Below are 22,151 nucleotides of genomic sequence, written 5' to 3'. Positions count from 1 at the left end.
GATTGTGCAGTGCTTGCCACCACACCTTATTACTATTATATTTATCATTATTTTTGTTTTAAATCCTTTTTGGTTGTTGTTAAGCGCATACAGGCAGTTTCTTACAATATGCGCAATATAAATAGAAATTTATTATTATTATTATTATTATTATTATTATTATTATTTAAAAAGTGTCTATAGTAGGCCTACTATATAAATGCTGTCTCTTATACACATCTAGATGTGTATAAGAGACAGGACGGGTGGATGGATGAATCAGTGAATGCATAATGATAAATTAATTCATCTTGTTGGGCCTTTGCCATAACAACTGATAATCATTCCTGTAGGGCCGGGCACTCACGCGTCGTACGGCCGTCGCACGGCGAAACTCCACTCATCTGAGAGCACTAGACGACACCGTCTGCTGCCGATGACCATCGGCCGCAGTGGGTGCCCGGCATATAACTATTCTTCTTTTTGAGCAGCCATTATAACTACCGTCTCCCTTAAATTAAAGACCACTTCTGGGACTAGGGTTTCCATGGTCGTTAGCCACTTTAGTTTCTAATATTAATAAGAATAATAAAGATAAAATATATTTTTGTGAATTAAAGTGGTCTTTTAATTGACGGGGTCTTTAATTAGATGGAGACCTGTATTATAATTTATATAAAAAGCAGCTAACCCAAACTTGGTTAGAGTAGGTGTGGTGTGTGGCAAATCTCCACTCCCTGTTATTCTAATTAAATATCCTTTATTCCAACTTTAAACTTATGCTATTGAAGATTACATTTAAAAATGTGGTCCCTTTAAATCCAAGGTTCGGTCGCAAGAGGGCGACATTTCATTATTGATAGCTGTCACAACAGCCGATACGAGCTGGTAGTTAGTAGCTGAGGCATCAGACGGGTCCTTGGACGCCTTGGCCCCTGTCGGACCACTTGTCTGCAAATTTTTGGAGCCACCACTGAGAGGTGTTGATAATGAGGATGATGATGATAAATAAATAAATACTGATGTCCAAACTTGAATAAAAAATCCAGATAGCCTATGTACATTAATACCAATCTATTCACTACATTTCTATTAACAATCAAATCCATAAACCGAAAGGTCCACTGATTAATCTCAGATAAGATAGTATAATGCATACTCCAAAATGAAATGCAAGCCATCGTGTCGGGATTTAATATTTCGACATTAATTATGTCATCATCAGGAATCCATTGTCATTATCTCTTTGCTCAACTAGCCCGGTGTCGCTTTCTTGGCGTTCACATTCCCATCAATGCCCATATTTCTTGTTTCACTTTTTATTCCTTTGTTCACTGTTCATTGTGACAGATCATAGAGCAAAGGAACAGTTTCTTTGCTCTATAACGACAAATTTACTCGACCTCGCCTATTTCGGCGGCACCTCTTGACGATAGGAATTCAAATTGTATTTGTCGTGTATTAGCACCTTCCACAAGCCAAAGCGAATGCAATTTTATGTATGAGAATAACATAACGAAATATTCAAAATAGCCAAGTTGCAGATATCAAATTGGATGATATAGGCCTAAATTCCATGAACCTGCTCCTGTTACACAGGTGGTTGTTTTACCTACCTAGGTGACTCAAGCAAGAAAAATACTAGGACATTTGTTTTCTTGTTTTTTTTTCACACAAACTAATAAACATAAATAAAAAAGGTTGGTTGATTTTAAGAGATCGTGCAGTGCTTGCCACCAAACCTTATTACTACTATATTTATCATTATTTTTGTTTTAAATCCTTTTTAGTTGTTGTTAAGCGCATAAAGGCAGTTTCTTGCAATATGCGCTATATAAATAGAAATTATTATTATTATTATTATTATTATTATTATTATTATTATTATTATTATTATTATTATTATTATTATTATTATTATTATTATTATTATTTAAAAAGTGTCTATAGTAGGCCTACTATATAAATGACATATTACTGAGTGACAGAATGAGACCAAGATAGAAAACAAACTTCTAATCTTAAATTATTTAATATATAAAGAGACATACCGTTTTATTATTTATTTAATTAATTTTGTTAATCCTGATATATTATTTATTTCGCAAAATAACAGACACCACAAATAGTCTATATAGAAAGATTGTCTTCTCATAGCACAGTACAGCTGCAAAACGTAGTAAATTATTACATATTAAATATTAAATTATTAATTAAAAAAATATGAAATCATTATATTAAAAAACTATATACATAAATAATTACAAGAGTAGGAGTTACACGAGTAAATCATTATATACATATATTAAACTGCTTAAAAGAAGGAAGCCGACTATAGAATCGATATATTAAAATGGACTAACTCTGGCTCAGTACGAACCCAGCAAACAGACAGAACCACTGATCTCTATTATAGCATATTCTTTTATATATGCACTACTACTAAATCATTCAAGGTAAGATTCATAGTTTTCATCCGATTTTGTTTCCCTTATATACGGTAGGCCTAGCGTTACCGTACTAAAGCTTTATTAATACACCTTTTCATATAGGGCCTATATATGAAAAGTGTAGGCTACCGGCACCTTGACCTTTGAAGATTAGTGCCAACAAACTTTCACAAAAACATGATGCAATAATTCCAAAATGATTATTATTGTTTATTTTCGATAAATATTTCAGCCGCTCCAAATTTCTTTCCTATTTTTCTATCTTCTTATGCTTCTTCCTTATCGACACGATGGCTTGCATTATCATTCGATACATAATTTCATATTTTAACTGGACTGCGTATAGGCCTACATTGTGTCTGTATTTAACATATATATTTGTCAATCTAAAGTCGAAGGTATGTCCTGGTCCTGACCCTTTAACGTCACTATTGGATAGGCTTAGCTTCATAAGACTTCTACAAATGGATACCTTGTCTGAAGCAAGAAATCAAGTTGTCTTTGCCCAGTACCGCTCGTATTCGTGTGGGAAATCTTTAACCTATGCTTTATTATAGAGATCGGTGGACAGATAACGCAAACAGAACGATAACAATTCCGCCCTCTATAGTTTCCAGTACCAAGGGGAAATCACCGTCGTGGTACACAGTACTTGGTTTATGGATTGACCTCGCTGCTGTGCAGTTAGTAAAGGTAATTTTTTTTCCTTTAATGCATTTCTTGTGGGTTGTACGGGAATTTTATTTGGCTTGAACATTAAAATGTGAAACTAGTGTTTACTCATTCCATTAGTTTTAAGGGAATGTCAAGAAATCATGCCGAAATAGCTAGGCCTAGGTAGGGATTCTGCTAAACGAGGGCAGGCTTTAAAAAACTGTAGATAAGTCGGGCAAAGATCGCCTTTCGATTCACCACGTCGAAAGTCGAAACTGAGGAGGCTCAGCTCGGAGGTATCTTACCCTTAGCGCCTTGGTGTAGTAATAACTGCTCGATGCAATGTACAATGTAGAATAATTGTTAAAGAGTTCCTTTCTAAATGTACAATCGGTCGTGCGTTGCTTCGATTGAAGTTTAATTTGTATAGATAGGTCTACTGCTGTCTGTAGAGTAGTACTTAGTAGGCCTAACCATCAATCCATAAACACATTCATACATAGAGCATGGCACAATTCGTTTATCTAGGTGTATTTCCATGTTTTATGTAAATTTGTTTATTAATTTTGGCTATTGCATTTTTAGCCAACACATGCAGGGACCCAATTATAACCAACTAACTTGAATATATATTTAATATCAATCAAACGTTGCTAAATATTATTCAGAACTTGTTATGAAATAGAAATTAAATGAACATCTAGAGTATCTCACCATGCATTGCTGCATAAAATCCTTTTGTTTGTTTTAATCAGGTCACCATGGCGACGAAATTGATGCAGTGGTTGTTTGGACTATCCTTGTTCTTTACTGTCTGGTCATCGCTTGTTTTCCAACTGGTACCAATACAATTAGACTCAAGGGTATATGAAATTCTCTGGCCTGTAAGTAAAAACAACTGATTTTCTTTAAAAGAATTTTATACAGTACTGTATAAAAACAGTACTGTATAAAACAAGATGATGCATAAAAAAAATTAACCTAACAAATTAAAGCAAACTTAAACAATACAGAATACCTCACAGAATAGTAGTATCTAATCTATGTCTATTTATATATACAATTTTAAATACTTTTCTAGTATTTGTGTATATAAAAGTATATAAAAATGTATATCAATAGACACAGACTTTACTTATTTCTGATGCCATCTTCAGGGTGGAGAACAGTACTGTATTAATAAACAAAGTTTATATCTCTTTATAACACACTTTTATATACTTTGGGTATATATTAAAGTATATATAAATAAACATAGACTTATTTCCCCTTATGCCCCCCACCCCACAACCTCCTATTTGGACTCTCAACTAGTACAATTCCCTTACAGTTGGGAGACAATTCCTGTATAGTTGGTAGACAACAAAATATCTTAGTCAAACTGCCATGGGTTTTCACTCCTCAGTGTCTTTTTATAAGTTGTTTATTATGTTAAATAGATTCTGATATTGTGGCAAGTAATGTACAATATCTAAAAGTTGATCAATGAATAGTAACACCAGCTGTTTGCATTGCTGGGGCGGATGCAGAATTTGAGTCCACACCACCTCAGCCCCAGCATAGCTGGGCCTGAGGTGCAAACATTTTTAGAAGTTGCACTCTCACTGGTAAATCATATCAACAATATAATAAAACAATTCTTTTTCCTAATACAATTTAGGGGGTGCGATTGCACCGTCTGCCCCCCCCCCCCCACACCCACACCCACACCCACACAATTGAAATGTTGATTTTATTTTATTTTATTTAACAGCTACCAGTGTATCTAATCATTGTGTTTGGGGTAAGTATGATTCTTACATTTACAAGCACAGAACTAATTATGTGGCATCTGGTCTTTAAAATATTTCAAGATATACCTATCCATTTATTACCTAGGGTCTTCCTATTTACCATTCTATTTAATGCCTGCATGCATTTATCCATTCATCCTAATAAATTTAACCTTTTCTCAGTCGCATGTTCTGAGTGCCACTTAACATTTATCTCGTACTATCATTGGTGCTATATAAATGATTGATTGGTTGAATAATGATTGATTGATTGGAATTTATCTGGCAGGAAAATCAATTGTTATACCATAAATGCTTTTCCTTATTTTTTTGTTGAATTGTTTTCATTAAAGACATGGGGACATTATGGAATAATTTTAGGATATGAAGAGTGAAATTATTTTCCCCTATTCATCCATCCAAATGGATGTCCATATTGTTATTATCTTGTGATATTATCATAACATAATCAACATCCTCATTATTGTTATTTTAATGCCTGTACTATTGTAATTTCTATTATTATTCATAAAAAAAAAATTGGGATTCTTAGCAGATGTTTATTAAATGTTACTTTTACAGAGTTATTCATTGGCTGTCATTGGTTACCGAGTCGCTACATTTAATGATTGTGAAGAAGCCGCGGCATCACTCAAACAAGTATGTTAAAAAGCATTGTGTTGCTGTTGTTTTTTATACCTGTTGCCATTATTTTTCTTAGAGATAGGGAGCAACAATTGTTGCTTTTTGATCCCTGAACACTATACTGTAATTTAAAATTGGTATATATCTAGTGCAGTCTATCCTATAATGATAATTGAAGTAAAGAAGTGGCACAGTGGTGGGGGCGTTGATTTGGTTTCCCAACCTCCAGTTCCAATTCTTCGCAGTACATTCCACTGATGTCCTTAAGCAGCCGTGGTGCCAGAAATTTGCTGACAAGGGCTCCGACTGAGGGGTCTAAGCCAAGGGTCAACCAGAGCCTCTGTCGACAGCCCAGAATAAAAAAAATTCCCGGTAGGATTTACAGGAAGAGTTTTTGTGGCTTAGTATGGTCCAAATTTTGCTCTTAGTTTATTAAGGATTAGCAATCAATTTGTAAAGTCAAATTATTATTTTAATTTTTCATCCAACGACCTAGTCGTGGCATCAAACAACAGGGACGTCCAGGCCTGTCCGACGGGGTGGAAAATTCCCCCCTGCCCCCACTGGCACCACCACTGTCCTTGAGCAATGTACTTTATCTTCATTGCTTGTGTATACCTTGAAATATAAAGTGTGTACCTGGTGGGGTTGATAAGCATGTGGACACAACGACCAGGGAAAGATGGTCTTCCTACATCTGCAAAGGGAGGCGCTATATAAATATATGAATAAATAAAATAATTGTGTTATGTGTACTCATTGTAAAGTATATAAATGTAATCATAATATTTTAATGAGGTAATCATTTGTATTGACCATAAATTTTAAACAAAAATCTAAAGCCCTGTTCAGGATATAAAATTGTGTTGTACAAAAACATGTGACTTGCCTAAATATGGTCATGATGACATCACATCATGACCATATATGGGCACATCATGACTATATATGGGCATACAATCTTTTTTTTTTGCCCAGCTTAGAGCTTAATAACTCATCATGTGGATATCTACTCATCTGTATTTTTTTTTATTTATAGGAAATTGAAGAAGCTAGAAGAGATCTAACAAAGAAGGGATTGAAGTTTTCATGACCAACGCAAGAATTCATGTTTGAAATCGCAGTCTCAAGTTGTCCTAATATTTTATAAAAAAAGGAATTATATAAAATTATTCCTTTTTATATAAAAGGAATGTCATTAATATTTTGAATGATAAAATTCATTTATGGTTTATGTTAAATACCACCCTTTTTATGTGTGCGAATAGTATGTAAATTTAGATAAAAAAATGTGGGGGTTGGGGTGGATAGTGGTGGGGGTAAAGTTGTATGGTGCCAACAATCTGGAGAACATGACTGCAATCAGTGATTCAGGATGTTTACATTTTCAACAGGATTAATGTTGGCTCGCATTCACTGATTGTTGGAATATTTGAGACTGCTACATTTAAGAGTATCTACTATCTATATAATTCCATGTCAAATTCCAGTGCATCTTAAATAAATTTTGTTTGCTAATTGACATTACAGTAGTTGTTTTCTATTTTTTTGTCATTTGTTGTTTGTGTTTTTTTTACAAGACAAAAATTTACACAGAAGTTGTGCTATGGAAAATTTATCTACACACTCTCCATGAGAAAGCACATCATCCATGTAAGCTGTGGTGTCATGCATATTAACCTGTGGATCAATTTTTACCAACTTCTATTACTATACCTGGTGGGGGGGGCGGGGGGTGCACAACATTTTGAGAATAGATAAGCGAGTAGGGTTTATTTCAATACACAATATTAATATGCATTAAAATTTTAAAATTCAGTGGGGGGAGCCATGCCCCACTACTAGATCCATGCCTCATTTCATTGGGTAAGATTTTTACTTGTGAAGACAATGGTTACTTCAGCAGGAATGCCTCAGGAAGTCATTGTACGCAATGTCCTGTCCAGAATCGGATATAATATTCAACAAAACAATAACAGTGCTCAAAAAGGAACAAGATGTTACAATTATATCAAGCATAGCCCTTCTACAAAATGTCCCTTTTATTCACTCTTATGATATTTTCCTCATGCCAACACATGTCAAAATAGCATTAGCAGTACCGCTGCTACTTGGAGATCGGATTCAACTAGTTACTGCGCAAGCTCAGTGGTCTAATGGTTAGGACACCAGGCTAGATATCTGGAGGTCGTGGGTTCGATTCTCACCTGAATCACTTGCAAATTTTTGGTAAGTATTTGTGTTGTAAACATACTGAGTATTCAGTACGATAACAGGTAGGCAAAGGATCACTCCTATTATATTCTAAACATTGTTTTAATATATTTTAAATTAACAATATGGTAGAATCATTTTTATGCTAACTAAGTATCTATATTCTTTGCTTGTATGTATACAATAGCCACACTGCCTATATGCCTGCATTGTGATAACTAACAATGGATAACCTTGAATTTAATTTAATTTTTGTGCAGTCATTATTATGTTAATTCTCTGATCATGCATTGCCACGAAACAAGGCAACAAATTAATGTTTGTTTACAATAATGATGCGTTCACGCAATGCGACCGATAATAATTCCGAATTACACTCCTCTTCAACTTCAACACCACCTCCTGACGACGGAAACACTGGCCGAGGCGGCGGCGGCGTACCAACAACAGCAACGATGAGGCAGAGTAGCAAAGCTCGGGGTAGCCTTGGCGCGATATACCTACAAATAGCTCTAACTGTAGCATCGTACTGGTAAGATTTTCATTCCGAGTCATAGCAATGTTCATGGCAAAACGACTATTGTGTGTCATATTAATTTTAAAACTAACTAGGAGGCTAGGCCTAGTACTACGTAGTAGTATAGCTTGTCACGGGAAACATCGCAGTATTTCAGCATAGCCATAGGCCTAGTAATCGTAACGAAGGATACCGTAAGTGTGGCTAGGTTAGACGCCATCAAATTGACATAAATACTGGGTAAATTATGTTTATACTTACTGTCAGTGGTTGTAGTAAAGAAAGGTCTTAATTAGGGGTGAATTTCTCGATTTCAAATCAAGACGGAAGTTATTGTTGGGCTGGGGAATATAGAACGTGAGAATGGGTTTGTGAAAGATGCTTGCCATCGAATCGCCGGGTCATGGTTCAAGTTAAGCCAAAATACAGTACACGATTTTCTCCATTTCTCACCCAAAAAACACCTCCACTTTATAGAAAAAATAATAATAATTTTATGGTTTATAAAGGATATATTACTATTGCTTTTATTGGTTAGGCCTTACGAGATAACTGTCAGGGGCGGATCCAGAATTTTTCAAGGGGGGAGGGGTAGGGGAGAGGGGAGCACAACATTTTCAGAATATAAGTGAGTGGGTAGCGCTTATTTCATGCTTAAAACTGATGACATACAGTGACAAAAAGGAGGGGGGGGGGAATCACTGGATCACCACCTGACTGCATTTAAATTTGCAATTTTGAAAGAATTATTAAAGTTTCTGATTTATTGCCATTTTTTGGCTTCAGTTATGCTGTAGTTTTATTGATTTTTTTGAGTTATTGTCTTTTGACCAGCTTTGTTTTTCTCTCAATCTCAACAGGTTTATTTCCATATCCCTTGTGTTTCTGAATAAATACTTACTTAGCAGTGAGGATCTTAAGGTATTTATATTTTCTTGTTCTGAACCATTTCTTGCCATAGATATTGCTCTGACTGGCCTAATGTAAATCTGAGGTGTTGATTGGTGGAGCTGGCTTGATGCTTAACCTTAAACCCGTCTTCCTATATCAATGCGCTAGAGCTTGTCAGAAGAATATTATCCATAATGTTAATTTTTATGTATGAGTTTTGGATAGTAGCAATTAATATTTGGAGCCCAGATGTCATGGCCTGCGTATTTAATATTAAATCTGTTTTTTATGAATATTTCAGTTGAGTGCACCGATCTTTGTCACCTGCTACCAATGCATCGTAACAGTGCTACTCTGTGTCTTACTGAGCATTCTGGGACATATATTTCCTGGTGTCATTGAGTTCCCAAAGTTAAAGTTTGATTACCGTGTGACTAGAGAGGTAGGCTACAGTATCAAACTCTACATAAATATATTAATTCATTCATTCTTCTATTTCTTCAATCATTCATTCACCTATTTTTCTTGTATTCCTTCATCATCATTTATCTCTATACATTCATTTGTCCATCCATTCATTCATCCACTTATCTATCAATTATCCATTTGTTCTTTTCTCAATTTACTCATCAGTTCATCTTTTCACTTGTCTGTCTATCCATCTATATGGGTATGGATTCAAGTTATCCAATAATTTATTTGATATTGATAATAACAAATAATAATAATAATAATAATAATAATAATAATAATAATAATAATAATAATAATAGGGTAAAGGTTAATGGAATATACAGTATATGATCAGCCATTTCATTGCCATGGCATGGTGTTGAAAATTGTGTTTGCTACTGTTATTAATTGATTATTATTCTATTTTAAAAACATTAAAATTAAGGCAAATTAACATAAAATTTAAGTACACGATAAGCAATCAAAAATACATTTAGATGTGTAATATATTGATGAATGATTGATCATTATCAGTTGTCATAATCAATGCAATCTATTGGTAGGTAGTCTACATTTGAATTAAGCTATATTTTCAACTTAACTATATAGTAGAAAAAAACAATATCTGGTAATGATGCTCGATATCTCTATGTCTATAGGTTTTGCCTCTGTCGTTCGTTTTTGTTGGTATGATAATGTTTAACAACCTTTGTTTGAAGTATGTTGGTGTTGCATTTTATAACGTTGGAAGATCCCTTACAACTGTCTTCAATGTGGTGAGTATTTCAGTTTTCTAAGCAACTGCTGTATTTTATACTTTTTGTGGTAGTTTGCCTTCTCTTAGGGGACTGGATATAAAGTCTTTTTCTGGTCATTGGGAACATAATGATCATATACAATTTTCATTGTATTAGTTGCCTTGGGTGGGTGAATATACAGTATACTAGTGGCATACCCAGGGGGCTTTCATGGGGCCTGAGCACCTCAACCTCTCCACCCCCCCCAACCCCAACCTCACACATGAAAAAAAAATCCAAAATAAATTGCGAAATAATTTTCTGTAGACGTTAACAACCAATTTATGGTGTAGTCCTACAATGACCAACTACTGTACTTTATTGATATTGCAGTACTATTCCTCATATTATTACTGTAATTACATACAAGAATGACGGTTTGTTATTACAGTTTGCTGCTGTACTGTGTACTTTGAATAAGATTTTGAGACAAAACATATTTTTAAAGAAATTTAAATTTAGTCTATATTGTAGTTACTATCCATATGGCGCCCTCTGTAGTTTTGTGTAATTTATATGTTGGTTGTAGCACTCTGGAGAATATCAATAGTTGTTGATTTTTCTTTCTTTTTTCTGTAGGTGATGTCATACATAATTTTAAAGCAAACTACTTCAAAGTCAGCATTGATCTGTTGCATAGTGATCATCAGCGGCTTTATATTGGGTGTCGACCAAGAGGGAATAACAGGTAAACTATAATAGTACAGTACTTAAATTCTTATACAGGTTTCCTACCAAATAAAGACCACTTCTTGGACTGGGGGTTTCCATAGTCTGTAATCAGAATAATAAAGATAAAAGATATTGTTAATTTGGGACCATAGCGAGTGGTTTTTTTTAATTGCAGAGGTCTTTAATTAGAGGTATACCTGTATTTTACTTTGTGGCCATATATTGTTAATTTTTTGTGTAAGAATAATCGTTAACTATATGTTTTGTTTTTTCTTATGATCAGCTTAGCTCAGTCAGCTAAAGGGGTGGTAGCCACTGTGTATGTGCTGAACCGTGGAGATCTCTAGGTCCCCGGTTCAATTCCCATGGCTGCCTCTGCTTGTGTTTCAGCTGGAGGGCTAAAATACAAGTTATGATAGCGCACCGTCTTTCGGAAGAGACGTTTAAGCCATTGGTCTTGTGTGCATTATGGCCCATGTGCATGTTAAAGAACACAATACATTCTTCCGAAAAGAGTAGGGGATTGTCTCCAGGTGTACTGACCAATTCCCCGCTGGAAACAAGTCTTCGGACTTAGTGGGCTATCCTTTGTGTGATTCACATCGAAATACTCCTATCCTATCCTTAACTGTAATTTTTGTTTTTTTCTTATGTTTATTAGGTGTTCTCAATTACAAAGGAGTGTTTTATGGTATCCTTGCCAGTCTGTGCGTTTCACTTAATGCCATCTATACTAAAAAGGTTCTACCAAGCGTTGACAACAACATCTGGCGTCTCATGTACTACAATAACATCAATGCCGTGGTCATGTTTATCCCAGTGTTAATATTTTCTGGTGAAATTCAAGAAATATTAAATTTTAACCAATTTTATAGCGGTACATTCTGGCTGATAATGACAATAACAGGGGTTTTTGGATTTGGAATAGGCTTCATTAGCGGACTACAGATTCAAGTGACAAGCCCTCTGACGCATAATATTAGTGGGACTGCTAAAGCATGTGCACAGACAATTCTCGCAATTATGTATTTTCACGATATTAAGACAACTTTGTGGTGGATGAGTAATGTATTGGTTCTAGGTGGGTCATTTTCTTATACAATTGTGAGGCGGAATGAAATGAAGAAAGCACACGATACAAATGCAAGAGTAGAAGAGGATAAAAAAGAACCTCTACTAGGAAAACCTGAACCAAGTGGTTATAAAGTTTAATAATATACTCTTCTTCTGAAATTACTACGTAGTTAGTGTGTATGATCTTGCTTACAGTGTGGTAGAAGGATTTGCAGGTATGTATACCTGACGTGGGCCACAACGTAAACGCTCCTTCTTTGGCTGGACAGGGGGCTGAAATGGACCAGTACACCGGGAAAACGGTTTAGTCCTTATCCGAGAATGAGAGCTACTTCAAAAACCTTTTTTATATAATTAATGAAGCTGTATATTACATAATGCAAAGTAAGATCCATGCAAAATTTACCATATTATTCTACAGTATTTCAATAACAGACTAATATTTTTAAATACTTATTGCATCAAAACTATGAATTCTCTTGTACTGCATTATAAATTTCTGACAATAGAAACAGTCACGAAGACACTGTTGTATTATCTACATTAATTAAAATTTCAAGTATGGGCATAGGCTGGGGGGGGGGGGGGAGATGTGCAGTGTTGAAACCAGCCTACATCTAAACATATTAGGCGCCTCGATTGGCTGAGCGTTTAAGACAGGTTAATATTATTCAAATGTCAGCTTACCAATCAGTGATTAAGAGCTCAGCCTATGTACATTTCATCAGCCAGGATGAATTCACGGTGAGGATTGATTTGTAAAAAAAAAAATAAAATTGATATGTATAGTAGAGAGGATGTGATTCCTGCCCTCAACCATAATTCCATGCTGGCTATATACCTTTGTCTACATCTCTAGGAGTATGGGTACTGTACCTGGGCAGAATAATAATGTGTGATGTTTAATTGTATTGGCTGCATGATGATTATTCAGGGTATACGCTAACTATTCACAGTACATATGCTAACTATTCAATCTTTATTGTCAAACACAGTAAAATATACAGTTTGAAATTCTGGTTGATTGTTCACAGGTTATTGATACACACAACACAAACATCACATCATAACATTTTATAATATAAAGATAAAAGGTTATAAAACAGTGGCGGCTCTAGGATATATTTTCTGGGGGGCTGAGAGCCCAAGTCCCCCTGTCTGACAGGATGGCCAGAAATGAGACTCACTGATTGTGAGAGACATGTTGGCTTGGCGTGGGCCTATTTTTATATATTTTTTAGTCCAACTGCCCAACGAGCTTTGTCCAATGGGGGGGGCTTGACCTGCCGGTGGGAGGGATTGAGCCCCTGCTGCCCCCCTGCTGGTGCTGCCACTGTTATAAAATTGTAAAAATTTAGCTAAAATAGTGGTCTCAACCACCAAAATAAAAGCAGCATAATATGCTAAATATTCATAGTTTATGCTGAATAGTTTTCACTCAGTGGTGATGTCATAATTCGTACACTAGGAAATAGAAGCCTTAGGAGCCATTATTGCCTTCAGCCCCACAGGCTTCTAGCATATTTTAGGAAATAATATCTCCTTCAGCTTCTATTTCCTATAGTGTACTCAAAACCTGACTATAATTGCAAGAAAAACTCAAAAATAGCATTTATTATTATTATTGTCGTGGTGCTGAGTAATCTGGTATTGATCGGTTAGCTTCAACCCCCAGATGTGAGCGTGTGAGGCTCCTCAAAGTTGGATAGTAGAAAGCATTATGAGACAAACAGAAGAAAGACTACGGTGTTGGTTGCCACCAACTTTATCTCGCACTGCTCTATAACTTAATATGTATACATATTAACAGCCAACAAAAAAAATCCTGAAAGCACAATAATGAACCATTCATTAATTAGTTATCGCTGTAAATTTACTGATCATTACTACCCATAATGAAACCACTATACCAACACTATGGCAATCAGTTACCAGTTGTGAGAACACTGTTCATCCCTATAATCAGTCGTTGAATTTAAATGAGTGTTGTTTTTTTTACTAGCTATAAACCAATATGCCATGGAATATTGACAAATCAACTGATAACACATACTGTATATTGAGGCACAAAGGCTAAAAAAGTAAATAATATTCTAGCATTTATATCATCTCAAACACAAACATGACATGACATCATGTTACAACATATGTCACCTCTCAATGTGTCATCTGCCATGCCAATTTATATGTTTTGTTTTATATATTTTGTATTTATGTGCCTTGAAATTAAATAAAAGAATGCACTTCATTTATGTATAAACTTTAAATTGGTGCCAGGGTTAGTATATTAGTGGGTCCAATGTCCCTGGTCGAGGGATAATGCAAATAGGCGTGATCAAAATCTCTCAGAATGGGTCCAAGAAACTATCATAAATGTCTGTATAAGAGTCTGTATGTAAAAATGTGTAATTAATTTTCTTCCCAGAGAATTGTGTTTTTAGGGGGGAGCACTCCCTGACAGGGGCCCAGCACTTCTCGACACGGGTCCTGGCCCCTCCACTGGCGCCCCCCTCATTGGAAATCATGTGACAATACTGCATTAAATCATCTGTCACGTGACAATGCATCATGTTATAGATTGCATCCTGTGACATTAGCATTACGATCATACGATGAATTAAACATAGCAATTAATAAATACTTTAAAGCATTCCAAGCACATTACTGTACTGCATTTATGGGAAACCATAATAATTAGGCAAAAATTCTTATAAAATACTAAAAAAATACTATGAAAGTATTTCGCATGGTTTGTTTAGTTATCTGTCCAAACCAAAACTTTGGTCACCTTTCCTTTTTTTTTTTCATAGCCATATTTTCTTAAAAAATTAGGATACAAGAAAAATGTGTAACTGAACCATTTCTTGCTAAATAAATATTTAAGAATCAAAATTACTGATTTCAAATTTTGCTCTGTACTAGAAAATTATAAAATACTAAAAAAATACTATGAAAGTATTTCGCATGGTTTGTTTAGTTATCTGTCCAAACCAAAACTTCGGTCACTTTTCCTTTTTTTTTTTCATAGCCATATTTTCTTAAAAAATTAAGATACAAGAAAAATGTGCAACTGAACCATTTCTTGCTAAATAAATATTTAAGAATCAAAATTACTGATTTCAAATTTTGCTCTGTACTAGAAAATTATCAATCTTAAACCTGGTTGCTAAAGGTGTATCAAACAATTAAGGTTTCAACTTGCAGTGGTGGATTTATTTGGGAAGGGTTGGGTAACTGGTCTGCCCCCACCTGAAATTTGTCAAAATTTTAAATAGCAATGGAGAAAAAAGAAACTATATTCAAATTTATGTCTGAGAATGCCATTTCCAGCCATCAAGAAGTCTCATAATCATACATTTCTTACCTCATCAACCATTGTGGGGCTGAGGTGTTACAGATCCTCCCATCTGTGAAAGTTCTTCCCCGGGCCCTTTTATTTCAAATTCCTGGATCCACCACTGACTTGTGATGGTGCCATAAAAATAAAGAGGAAATAAAAACAAAAAATCACCCCAAAAATAAATTATCCACATAACATTATTTATAAATAAACCACTTTAAAATAGTTATTGATAATTTGTGTACCATCAAAATAATGAAAAAGAAATATGTCCTTGCTACATATATATTTAAGAAAATATTTTATGAATGTATTTCACTGTAAACTAAAAAAAAATAGCAGCCAGGAACATTTCTTGCTAATAATAAGCATTGAAAAGATCTTTGCTACATTTTGGAAAGCATGATGGGACTTGCTACATAAAGAAACATACAGTACTGCATAAATTATAATCAATAATATTCATATCAAATACCTTAATAGTCCATTACGTATTATAGTTATTACCATGTATAATAACCATTATATATAAAACGATACCAATTTATACCATCAATATCATTAAATTATATATTATTTCATTATGATATCAATTCATGCCATCAATATTACATTATTATATTATTAATTATTATTAGCAACTGTAATTTCGTACACTAATAAATAGAAGCCTTAGGAGCCATTATTGCCTTCAGCCCCACAGGCTTCTGGCAATATTTTTCGGGAAATAATATGTCCTTCGGCTTCTATTTCCTATAATGTACTCAAAACCAGACTATAATTGCAAGCAAAGCATTTTCATTCATTCATTCATTTATTTGACATCAAACGGTCCAGGGGTTGCATCAGCAACAATGCACCATAACACGAATGTGTCTGCAACCCCTGTACATACAACAGATTACATTGTTAAAATTTAAATATTTACAAATTCAATAAAAAAACAATTCAAAGACCAACAAATAGAAAGGTCCAGTAAAATAGTTTTATATATTTGTTTCATATGTATTAAATTATTATTATTATTAATAGTATTATTCAATTTCAATTAAACCTCTTATATCAACCAGAAAGGTCCAGTAAAATAGAAGCGAATAAAATTTTTTTTTAAATGCTCAAAAATAGCATTTATTATTATTGTCGAGGTGCTGAGTAATCTGGTATTGATCGGTTAGCTTCAACCTCTAGATGTGAGCGTGTGAGGCTCCTCAAAGTTGGATTGTTGTAGAGAGCATTACGAGACAAACAGAAGAAAGACTACGGTGTTGGTTGCCACAAACTTTATCTCGCACTATTCTATAAACTGTTAATATGCATGAATATTAACAACAAAAAAATCCTGAAAGCAAAATAATGAACCATTCATTATAGTTATCACTGTAACTTCACTGATCATTACCACCTGTAATGAAACCACTATACCAATACTATGGCAATCAGTTATCAGTTATGAGAACACTATAAATTATTTTAAACAATCATTAAACTTAAATGAGCATTACGTAGCAATTACAATAATAAATGCACTGAATTCAAACAGAATCAATTCAATATACCTGAATCGAATCACAAAGACTACAACAAAATGCTTATCTTCCTCCTATAACGGAATTCCTTCAATGAAAATCAAATATCCACTCGCACTGCAGCCGATGCAAATGCATTATAACAACAAGCCACATGCTATGCGGACATGCCAAACGCAGATACAGCAATCTATGCAGATGATATGCAGCGATCCATACAAAAGTATTAGGGAACACGAAAATACGGTAAAGCATCATTCCGGTCCACGACATAATTATCAAAATCATATACAGTAATTTAGTTTTATATATTTGTTTCATATGTATTAAATTATTATTATTATTAATAGTATTATTCAATTTCAATTAAACCTCTTATATCAACCAGTTATAGAACGCATATCCATTGGTCGTATCCTCCAGAAGGACTACGAGAGTTGCTGGTACCGGGTTACCGGGTACACAGACAGGAAAGGACCCTTAGGGGTGCAGAAAGTCATTGCTCGAATTCCTAGTCCACATATCAAGTGCCCTGAGCATCCTATGTTAGATGGATATGGCGCTATATAAAACTACACTATTTTTTCTTTTATATCCAGGGGAATGTCTGTGGTCACATGCGCGAGTCCTTCACAGGACCATAGATCAAAGACAGGACTTTTGATAAAAGTAATATGGACTCGGTAGGGGACCATGCGGGATGCCACAACCTCTCTACTGAATTCAAAGTGTAGGATGTAGATGTTTATTGGCATGCCAAGGATCCAAAGCCTGTTTTGACTTCCTAACTCCCTCTCTAACCGAACCTTTTGCAAGCTCTGTGTCTCAGTCTTTCATGTTAAAACTTATTACTCCTCAGCAAATCACCTCCTTAGGGGAGTGGACTGTTACATTTTTTTGGTAGGGATGTGGGGTGGAATTTACCATTACTGTATTTCAGTACAATTTCTAGCAACAGATCTTCAATCCATGCCAATGTGAAGACCCAAGATTTTACTCTTGTAATTTCATTTCCACAAAAAAAAAAAAGAAATAAGGAATGAATATCAGTAATAAGCTTATGTTACTGAAACACATAACTCAAATAGCAATATTATTAATATTGTTGTTTCAAAACAAATATAATAAAGATTTTAAAAAAATGTTCTTTGATTTATGAATTTAGTACTTAAATTCATAATATCACTAATACACTTTTATAAAACTCCTAAAAGGAACAAATTTGTATAAATGAAGCAATTATTAGGCCTATAAAATAAACTTGCCAAAGTCTATTTAAATGTTAATATCAAAGTATCTAACAGCTAATTATATAATAATGTCTAATAATATTTTTATAATTTGTATAATTTCTACATGGCATTATACTATATATATTCAGAGGTTCTGGTTGTCAACCTCTGTAAAATAATTAAGTAGAAATGTTTTGTAGTTTGATTTTATATTTATTTATTTTGCCAGCAGAAAACACTTCTCTGTATGCATGTATGGATGAACAAAAGTGTCTGAGTATTTGAGTATTAGTAGGTGAATTTTGAATTGATAATTGATTGCTTACGATTATTTGTTTGTATTCATTCAAGTGAATAAAATGTAAATAACACACTAATGAGAGAGCAGCAGAATATCTTATACTGTGATGCTATTACCCATTTGTTTGAAGGCATTCATAATATATATATGGCAACTGATATATCATTAGGTGATTAAAATTTGATTTTAAAACAATTTAAAACAAATTAATAATTGAATATTTTGACAGTGTTGTCCCCATTATCTGCTACAGCAAGTCTCCTTGGATAATATGAAATGATGGATAATCCCAATGGGTGATGGATTTTATCTTCTGGTTTGTTAATTCTTTTAATGAAATTTCCATCACTACTGAATAGCTCTAGTTTGTGATTACTTGATATAATGATGTTGTCATCTTCATCAACTACTACTGCTAGTGGATACCTCCCATTACCTGCTATGACATTGACAAGGACTTTCAGGAACCTTCCCTCATTATCAAATAGTTGTAATCCATATCCCATATCCAATACAAGAAGATTTCCTTGATTTGTAAGAGTAACATCAGTTGCTCTATTTAATTGACCTTGGCACCCTATGGTTTTCATCATTTTGCCACTGTCAATACCAAACATGACCACACAGCCATTTTCGCAATCTGCTACATACATAACATTTGATGCCTCATCTACATGTATACCACCATTATCCATTGACATTCTTTGAGCATGAGCAATTGATTGCGTCCACCCACGACCAATTAATGTTTGGATCACCTGACCAATTGATTTGATCACCTGACCATACATATTACATACTTTGATGTCATGATTGAATGTACCGGTATCTCTAAAAGCTATGTTACCATTCTTCATTTTGTACATTCTGTCAACTTTCACACCTTGTGGTAGTGTAACCTTACCAATATATTCTCCTGATTGCTTGTACTTCAGCATTTCATTTGTCCCACATGAAACCAGTAAGCAATCATCTTCACACTTAACTACATCAACATTTTTGTTTACTGCCCCACTGTATTGGAATCGATTTACATTTACAGCATCTTCTTTTTTTATTTTAATGATATTTACTAATCCTTCCTTCTCTACTTTGATCATCATTGGTGACTGTTTAATTGGTATACCATCAGCACTCACATATAGTTTACAAACTCCTGGACTAGTGCATTTTCCTGTCACAGAATAATCTCCATTGTCATCTTCTTGAACTTGCATGATGCTGGTTTTTTCAATAAGCTGTGTACATTTTGCCTTCAGTTGATTTGCAGGTATTTCACTTTCACCTGTTTTTGCCACTTTGGCAACAAATGTCTGTCCTTGAGTCACAGATTCCTCTCCCTTTAATGTTAAACAATCTACTGCAAATTGTGTTACAGTCCCAATATCACATTGTTGCAATGAAGCCATTTGCTGTTTGTTTACAAAGAAGTAAATTTTTCCATTATCGTCAGGCTCTGTTTTTGGCAATTCATTTATTCTCTCCTTCAGTGCTGAATTTAATGTTTCACTTGATTGCATTGCTGTAGCATCATCACTCTTCAATAACTGATTAAGAAAACTTAGTTTTGTGTCTATACCAAATATGGTTGATTTTAGTTCATCTATTTGTATATCTAACACCTTCTTTTTCTTTTGATAGTTTGTCTCTACTTCATTCTTCATTTTATCTCCATTTTCCTGGACTATCTTGACCATTTCATGCACATGATTGTCAATATCGCTCAAACTCTTACATTTACTTTTCTCTAGTTCTGTAACAGTCTGAATAACATCTTTGAGGCCATTTTGCAATTTGGTTTTGCAGTCATTGGCTGATTTTTCCAATGTTGCTGAAGTTTCTTTTAATTTTTGGAACTCTTCTGAAATGCTGATTGGTTTGTGTTCCCCTTCCCACACCTTGTGGTCTGTAATTGTGCAATGCATGCAAATTGGAACATTGCATATGTAGCAAAACAAAATTGAAGGCTCGTTGTGAAGAGAACACGTCTGAGGATGTAACGATGCAATCTCTAAAGGAGTCATCGATTGCACATCCTCAACTGAATGTAGTTTGTGATTTGCCAAAACTGGCAATATTTTATGATGGTCACTACAAGCAGAACACAAGTACTGTCTGCACTCCTGGCAATAGTATTTTGCCTGTCCTTTTCCACAAACACATTTCATCTGATCTTTTTCAGAAAATTGTTCAATGGTTTCTAATAAGTTAATTATAAAAGTATTTGGTGGAAGCTTTTGAAGTCCGCCCTCTGGAATGGGATATGATTTTGAGCAAGTTGGGCAAGTCAGCTTGCCCTTCTCCTTCCTTACCCAGTCTTCAAGACATGCCAAACAGAATGTATGAAGGCAGTTGAGGGATTTAGGATTTTGAAGTCTCTTCAAGCATATGGTACACTCTAGCACTTTCTCATCAACATTTTCCCAAAACTGATTTAGCTGACTGGTGGCCATCTTGAATAACCCTGTGAATTAAACGTTAAAAAATATCACATTCTCTCTAGGAATTTCTCATCAATATTTTTGAGAAATAGCTATACTGTATCTTGTGAGTCATAACAAATAAGTAAGGATCACTTGAGGCTTCATTGATAGTATAAGAGTACAAACTGCAAGACGTTTTCAAATTGGGAAAGAGAGGTTGGCACAGAGGTTGCAATTCCCATTCACACACAAATTTGCAAGTCCCACTCTGGCCATGGAGTTATAATTATTTTGCCTGGCCAATTATCAATGAATTCTTTACCTGCTCAATGGCTACCCACACAGTTGGAGAAGTTTTGTGTCCATTATATTTATTATGCAATTGTAGTTTTAACTTTTGGTATCAAAATAGACTATTTATATCAGACATAAGTTTTATCCAAACATTCTACAGTTAGGCCGGCTCTATAGCATTTGATTATGTAGCACTTACATTTTGTTTTCGGTCTGATCAATACACAGCATACAACAAAGTTAATTTACCAAAAGTAAAAGTGGTGTATTCGAGGGGAGGGTCCCCACCCCCTAATTTTTTTCAAAATTATAAACAAAATTAAGAATAAATGAAAATATTAATCAAATTCCAGCCATCTAGGTGCTATTACCATATATTTTCTTGCCTCAACCCCAACTATGCTGGGCAAGGTGGTCTAGCCTAGACTCTAGGCTATCCTAAAGCCCTTCTATTTCGAATTCCGTTAAAATGTTAACTTACTAACTTAACTTTAAGCTATAGCTCTAAGGCTGTAAATGACCATACCTCTGATTTTCAACCAGTTAATATTATGAGTACAGTATTTAACATCAACCATTGAATGAAACACTGCACTAAACTGTTGCCTGGGTGATCGCAAATAATGGTTTTTCCAAGTTCTCTATTTTTAGCTATGTGCAATCATGTGTGACTTATTTTGAACTGCTGCCAAGTTCATATATTTATTCAATACACACTTAGATGGGTTGAAATAATATTGAAGAATCATAAAGCATATATTTTGTACAGAAGCACCTAAGTGCCATTCGACTTGACGACTTGTCAAGATAATTTATGTTGTCAAGTCGACATAATATACATATCATGTCGACATGGCTAGATAGATTATCTTGACAAGTCGACATAGTAAAAGTTGTATGTTGTCATGGCGAGATAG

The 22,151-nt window shown here is 34.5% G+C and overlaps 3 protein-coding genes across 4 annotated transcripts; 2 read left to right on the top strand and 1 right to left on the bottom strand.

Moving 5' to 3' along the window:
• The first annotated feature begins 2,986 nt into the window (after positions 1 to 2,986).
• On the top strand, positions 2,987 to 7,027 carry LOC117110919 (dolichol-phosphate mannosyltransferase subunit 3-like). 2 transcript variants are annotated; one of them, XM_033253768.1, is made up of 5 exons: positions 2,987 to 3,122; positions 3,839 to 3,967; positions 4,837 to 4,866; positions 5,438 to 5,515; positions 6,540 to 7,027. In XM_033253768.1, the coding sequence occupies exons 2-5, from the start codon at positions 3,845 to 3,847 to the stop codon at positions 6,591 to 6,593; spliced, it is 285 nt and encodes a 94-aa protein (XP_033109659.1). In that variant the 5' UTR covers positions 2,987 to 3,122; positions 3,839 to 3,844; the 3' UTR covers positions 6,594 to 7,027. The 2 variants fall into 2 exon arrangements, with proteins under 2 accessions (XP_033109659.1, XP_033109668.1); XM_033253777.1 differs by having other exon boundaries at positions 3,054 to 3,119; positions 3,837 to 3,967.
• An 893-nt stretch (positions 7,028 to 7,920) lies between these two features.
• Positions 7,921 to 13,137, top strand: LOC117110890 (GDP-fucose transporter 1-like). Its single transcript, XM_033253723.1, has 6 exons — positions 7,921 to 8,246; positions 9,092 to 9,152; positions 9,424 to 9,564; positions 10,235 to 10,351; positions 10,952 to 11,060; positions 11,706 to 13,137. Exons 1-6 carry the CDS (start codon positions 8,047 to 8,049, stop codon positions 12,254 to 12,256), a joined length of 1,179 nt encoding a protein of 392 aa, XP_033109614.1. The 5' UTR covers positions 7,921 to 8,046; the 3' UTR covers positions 12,257 to 13,137.
• Positions 13,138 to 17,726: 4,589 nt separating this feature from the next.
• On the bottom strand, positions 17,727 to 21,833 carry LOC117110821 (tripartite motif-containing protein 2-like). The gene is made up of 2 exons (XM_033253654.1): positions 21,761 to 21,833; positions 17,727 to 20,981 (listed from the first exon to the last, which is right to left on the bottom strand). Exons 1-2 carry the CDS (start codon positions 21,810 to 21,812, stop codon positions 18,724 to 18,726), a joined length of 2,310 nt encoding a protein of 769 aa, XP_033109545.1. The 5' UTR covers positions 21,813 to 21,833; the 3' UTR covers positions 17,727 to 18,723.
• Between the last annotated feature and the right edge of the window lie 318 nt (positions 21,834 to 22,151).

This window comes from Anneissia japonica, unplaced genomic scaffold (genome assembly GCF_011630105.1).
Source record: "Anneissia japonica isolate Jap-2015-1 unplaced genomic scaffold, ASM1163010v1 scaffold1511_len2985839_cov193, whole genome shotgun sequence".
Taxonomy (NCBI): domain Eukaryota; kingdom Metazoa; phylum Echinodermata; class Crinoidea; order Comatulida; family Comatulidae; genus Anneissia; species Anneissia japonica.
The sequence above is the reverse complement of the archived record's forward strand: the minus strand, read 5'-3'. Positions and strand labels throughout refer to the sequence as shown.

Coding starts and splice junctions, on each gene's coding strand:
- LOC117110919 (XM_033253768.1), top strand. CDS start 3,845: ATGGCGACGAAATTGATGCAGTGGTTGTTTGGACTATCCTTGTTCTTT. Junction 4,867..5,437: donor ATCTAATCATTGTGTTTGGG/GTAAGTATGATT, acceptor TTACTTTTACAG/AGTTATTCATTGGCTGTCAT. Junction 5,516..6,539: donor CCGCGGCATCACTCAAACAA/GTATGTTAAAAA, acceptor TTTTATTTATAG/GAAATTGAAGAAGCTAGAAG.
- LOC117110890 (XM_033253723.1), top strand. CDS start 8,047: ATGATGCGTTCACGCAATGCGACCGATAATAATTCCGAATTACACTCC. Junction 9,153..9,423: donor TTAGCAGTGAGGATCTTAAG/GTATTTATATTT, acceptor TGAATATTTCAG/TTGAGTGCACCGATCTTTGT. Junction 11,061..11,705: donor CGACCAAGAGGGAATAACAG/GTAAACTATAAT, acceptor TATGTTTATTAG/GTGTTCTCAATTACAAAGGA.
- LOC117110821 (XM_033253654.1), bottom strand. CDS start 21,812: ATGGTTGATGTTAAATACTGTACTCATAATATTAACTGGTTGAAAATC. Junction 20,982..21,760: donor TAACTGGTTGAAAATCAGAG/GTATGGTCATTT, acceptor TTTAATTCACAG/GGTTATTCAAGATGGCCACC.